Source organism: Monopterus albus, unplaced genomic scaffold, assembly GCF_001952655.1.
Source record: "Monopterus albus unplaced genomic scaffold, M_albus_1.0 scaffold127.1, whole genome shotgun sequence".
NCBI classification, from domain to species: Eukaryota; Metazoa; Chordata; class Actinopteri; order Synbranchiformes; family Synbranchidae; genus Monopterus; species Monopterus albus.
In genome coordinates this window covers 970,766-975,784 of record NW_018128007.1, presented here as the reverse complement: position 1 = coordinate 975,784, position 5,019 = coordinate 970,766, and the positions used below count along the sequence as shown (strand labels likewise).

Below are 5,019 nucleotides of genomic sequence, written 5' to 3'. Positions count from 1 at the left end.
GTGTGGACATAAAAAACAGTAAGAGAATTGATGAGTTTAAACATAAATATAAAGGTATGTGTCAATCAAGATATATGCAAGAACAGGTTTAATGATTAATCAGGTGTAACATTGTGGGTGTGGTGTAAGAATGTTAACACTATGTAATAATTCTACTTGTGTGATGTAGAAGATAATTATCAAAGTATGTAATTATGTAAGAATGTTAACAATCTGTAATAAGTTTTTAGCATATCACTAGCATGGTGTAGAACAAAATTATCTATGTAGAAATACTGCTTGCAAACCAATGATGTTATGGGGTATAATATTGAAATAGAAACTAATTTCAGACATACTGTATTTTTAAGTTCATTTTCATGACACACAAATACCATTTTGCAATAGGAGTCTTCAAAACATTCAGAAGCTTTTCTTTACTCCTGCAGTGAAACAGTGGTGGAGGGGACCCTCACCCATCCTTTTGCATTAACACTTTCTGAGGAGACCTTATACTGGACTGACTGGCAGACCCGCTCCATTCATGCCTGTAATAAACACAGTGGAGATAAAGCCAGAGAGATCCTTGGTGGGATTTATTCTCCTATGGACATCCAGGTTCTGGAGCCCTATCGACAGCCTTACAGTAAGTACAATGGGTTTTATTAATGTGTATCTGTTAGAGTGGAAATGGTATTCAAGCAAACTATTATATGGGATGAACAGTCATTGTTCTGTGATGATTAATAAATAATAATAAAAAAAAAGTATTTTATAAAATGTAAGGCAATACCTTATACAGGATTGTTTTATTTAGCCTAGTCATTTCTAATGGCAAAAAAATCTCACATCTTCATAATGTCACCTTTTCAGGAACAAAGAAAAACCAATTCCTTGTTTTATGATGCCCACTCATCTGTTCTCCTTCCTCTCATGTTTTTCTTCCTGTCACTGCAGTCCATACACCCTGCAATATCAATAATGGAGGCTGTAGTCATCTTTGCCTACTTTCTCCCGTCCAGCCTTTCTACAGTTGCGCCTGCCCCACTGGAGTTCAACTTAAAGCAGATGGGAAAACATGCAAACCAGGTATGGATGTTATTAACACCAGTATGACCACAAACTAAATAGCCACTGGTAATTGTAATTCTTAAGAGGACTGGCTGGGGGTACTTGGAAGACTGGCAACTCCTCAGTGTTGCATAGACAGCAGGGGGGCAACTGTTCAATTAAAAGTTCCAGGCCATTTGGTTTGGTAGTTACAGTTATGGGCATGTATGTGTTGTGTGGTTCATTTGAATTGGGTTAAGGCATAGGAAAAAAAAGCAGGACAGCAGTCGGACAAATGGTCTTCACCAGGCTGACCAACAACAAAAAATGTACTGGACAAAAATTGTTTCATGTAGGCTCATTGGGAAGAAATCAGAATGTTTTTATGAATAAATGTATAAAGTTGCTGATATTCCTTGGCTTGATACAGAGATCAGAGGAAAGTTCTGTCTATTAGGCAACATGCTTAAAAAACATGGATAAAATGGTGTTAATTCAGTCCCGGGTACGTCTGTACCGAGTGAGAGTTTTCTTGAGTAAAACCCGTCTTTTGCCAGAGAATGTGAACAAACTCATCATCTTGCAGAAGAACAGGAAAAGAAAATGATCAGAGTAGTGTTATTTTGAAACAGTGTGCGTTTGGTTTGTGCTTCACTCTGTGCTGACAATGAAGAAGTGTTCATGTTCCTTATGTTCTTATCCAGAATTTTAAGGAAAACATTAGTTAATTTTTTGCCAATTAAATGAAAAACCTGTTGAAATTGGCAGTGCTCTCCCCCTGCTTTAGCAGAAACATACTTGACTGAACCAAAAACCATGACCCCAAAACCATGATATGAACCCAACAGTGAATTTTGTGAACTGATAGTATGAATTAAGATTGTCTGTGAAACTACTTACAAACGGGCGAAAATTCCAGTAACTTATTGTAAGAAGCTCGTGGAAGGCGTCCTCAAACATCTGACCCAAGTTAACCAATTGAAAGGTAATGCTAACCGAGTGTATGTAAACATCTGACCCACTGGGAATGTGATGAAAGAAATGAAAGCTGAGATAAATCTTTTTCTCTGCTATTATTCTGACATTTCACATTCTTAAAATAAAGTAGTGATCCTAACTGACCTAAGACAGGGAGTGTTTATAGGATTAAATGTCAGGAGTTGTACATGTAACCCTGTGCTGAAACACCAGTCAAACCTGGAATAACTGTACAGTTATTAACTTTGCAGTGTGGTTAAAGGACTAATAAATATAGGTTAAAAATGGGTTCATCAAGGGATTATTGAATGGTGTTGGGTGGTGGTGAGAAAACCAGTGCAAATGCAGAAGTGTTTTGTGACTGTGCGAGCAGCCAACCAGCTGATTTGGTGGGCTCTGTCATTGGCCAGTGGGGTTGGTAGTCCCTCCCTTGGGAGCGAACATCCCGTTTGAGCTCAACATCATGTGATACGCTTGGGAGCCTTGTGGTTGCAACACATGAAATTCGGAGAATTTGTGAAACGGGAATATTGTGGAATAGAGATTTTGAGTTGAAGGAGGGTTGTGGGCCGGCCTGGACCTGGGAACCCACACCTTTGTGTTTTGCTAGCACATGTTACCCTGCATTGGTCAGGTTTTTTGTCTTAGTTGGATTCAAACGGAGTTACTCTGCAGCAGCTGAGAATCAACACCTCTCCAGTACTGGATGGCGAGCCTGAGCCCCAGGAACCGAACACAGTGGTAGCTAGTAACTACACTGGTTACAAGACATTGAATTGAACAGGACACTGAACAGACTTAAGACATGAATGGATTTCCACATACTGAAACAAAGGACTGAATTGGATTTTATTTTGTTTTGTACAAGCGCTCATCCTCAGTTAATTTCTTTACCAATGAATGTGATTTTTTTCCCCCATCCATTTTTAATATAAAATTAAACTGTTTTACCATAGGTTGTGTTGGTTGTTTCACTGTGGTTATTCATCTCTTGGCTCCCACGAATCTGGAAGATTCTGATCAGAGAAACTCCCTCTTGTACTGGCCTTGGTAGTATAAAAAATCCCGTCTACCATAGTCACTGGTCACAGAAAAGTACTAGAAAATTTGTAACACTAGCAAAGAGTGTTACATACAGACTTGTACAGGTCTCTAGTTCTTAAGTACTCTGTTTTATCCCTATTTATCTCATTTCAATTAACATTCCATCTGCATTGTTTAATGTCTGTTTATACTGCTTTTTCTGCATTGTTTGCACTGTTTGTTGATTTTAATACTGCTATTTTGTTATATTACACAGCCTTATTATGCTGGTTTACTGTTTGCACATTGAGAGCCGATGTACCAGAGTCAAATTCCTCGTGTGTCCGTCACACCTGGCCAATAAAGCTGATTCTGATTCTGAAAAACTAAATAAAATAAAAATCAAATTTTGGTTGCAGTTTCTTTACAAGATTATCGGTATAGGTATAAGAAGATGCTTTGTCATCCAGCCACATTCCAAGATATCTGTATGCAGAGACTTTATCCATTTCAGTTCCTTCCAAAGTTTTGAGACCCAGGATACTGAATGTTTGTTTTCATAAAAATATCATATTTAGTTTTTTGAGCATTTAGAGACCTTTAGACATCTCAACACATCTGGCACCTCTATTTAATAAAATAATACATGGTGCAGGACTAGTCTGTTTTGTTGTCTCAGAGATAAATCAACTGTCACAAATCCTCCAGGGAGCACTTGTTGATTAACAATATGCACAGCTTAAATCAACATGAATCAACACCTAACAATTAATAAAAAGTGTGTGGTTGATTTAGGAGCGGAGCAGGTTTTGCTGCTGGCTCGTCGGACTGACCTCCGAAGAATCTCACTGGACACGCCAGACTTCACCGACATAGTGCTACAGGTACACACACACACACACATACACAGACTTATCAGTCCTGTCATGTTGCACTTTCATATAGTCACCATTGTTCCTCTGCTCATGCAGGTGGATGACATTCGCAATGCCATAGCTATAGACTACGACCCGGTTGAGGGTTACATCTATTGGACAGATGATGAGGTTCGGGCCATCCGGCGATCTCACATTGATGGCAGTAATGCCATGATGCTGGTTACCACAGAGATCAACCACCCAGATGGCATTGCTGTGGACTGGGTGGCTAGAAACCTGTACTGGACCGACACTGGCACTGATCGGATTGAGGTACATCTGTCACTTTGCATTAGTTCTGTCAATTGTAGAAAGCTGTCTGTAGGAAATCACTGTTTGACTTTTGCTTGCTTTGTTTCATAGTTTATGGTATTTATAAAAAGTTTGAGTCACTTGTAATGTATAGCTATAATTCTGACAGGTAACTGAGTAATCATGCCTCCCTACTCATGGTGTAAGAATATTATTAGACAAATATGAATGCTGTATTCAACGTCATGATTTATCACTACATAGAAAACAAACAACATTGGCTGATTTTTAATAAGGAAAAAATGATAAAAAAAACATGTAAGCAAACTGGTTGAACACAAATTTAATAAATCATGTCATGTGGCATTTTAGGTTACCAGGCTGAACGGCACGTTTCGGAAAATTTTGATTTCTGAGAACTTGGATGAACCCAGAGCTATTGTCCTGGATCCTGTCAATGGGTAGGTGCTTGTGTGTATTTATTGTAGTTAGCTGTAATAGGAGGGAAGGTGCTACCGATGAGTTAGGGATGCTCTGATTATGATACCAGTAATTGGGTATGATACCCCCCTCTAGTACTTGTACATGTAGAAATGATGAAACGATTGACAGCTTAACTAGTTGTGAAATGAGTAAAAGGTATGATTTCCTTATGCCTGATCTTCTCTTTTTGCCTCTGTCTCTCTCAGCTACATGTACTGGACTGACTGGGGTAGGCATCCCAAGATTGAGCGGGCCAGTCTGGATGGAACAGACCGAGTGGTTTTGCTCAACAGCTCCCTGGGGTGGCCCAATGGGCTGGCAGTAGATTACTCAGCAG

At 39.2% G+C, this 5,019-nt stretch overlaps 1 protein-coding gene across 1 annotated transcript in view; it reads left to right on the top strand.

Moving 5' to 3' along the window:
- lrp5 (low density lipoprotein receptor-related protein 5) overlaps window positions 1-5,019 on the top strand; it is a 98,520-nt gene that overhangs the window by 37,474 nt on the left and 56,027 nt on the right. The window contains exons 6-11 of the mRNA XM_020612711.1: window positions 429-625; window positions 937-1,068; window positions 3,826-3,914; window positions 4,002-4,220; window positions 4,572-4,660; window positions 4,889-5,013. Coding sequence (XP_020468367.1) covers window positions 429-625; window positions 937-1,068; window positions 3,826-3,914; window positions 4,002-4,220; window positions 4,572-4,660; window positions 4,889-5,013 — 851 coding nt within the window. The remainder of the gene's footprint in view (window positions 1-428; window positions 626-936; window positions 1,069-3,825; window positions 3,915-4,001; window positions 4,221-4,571; window positions 4,661-4,888; window positions 5,014-5,019) is intronic.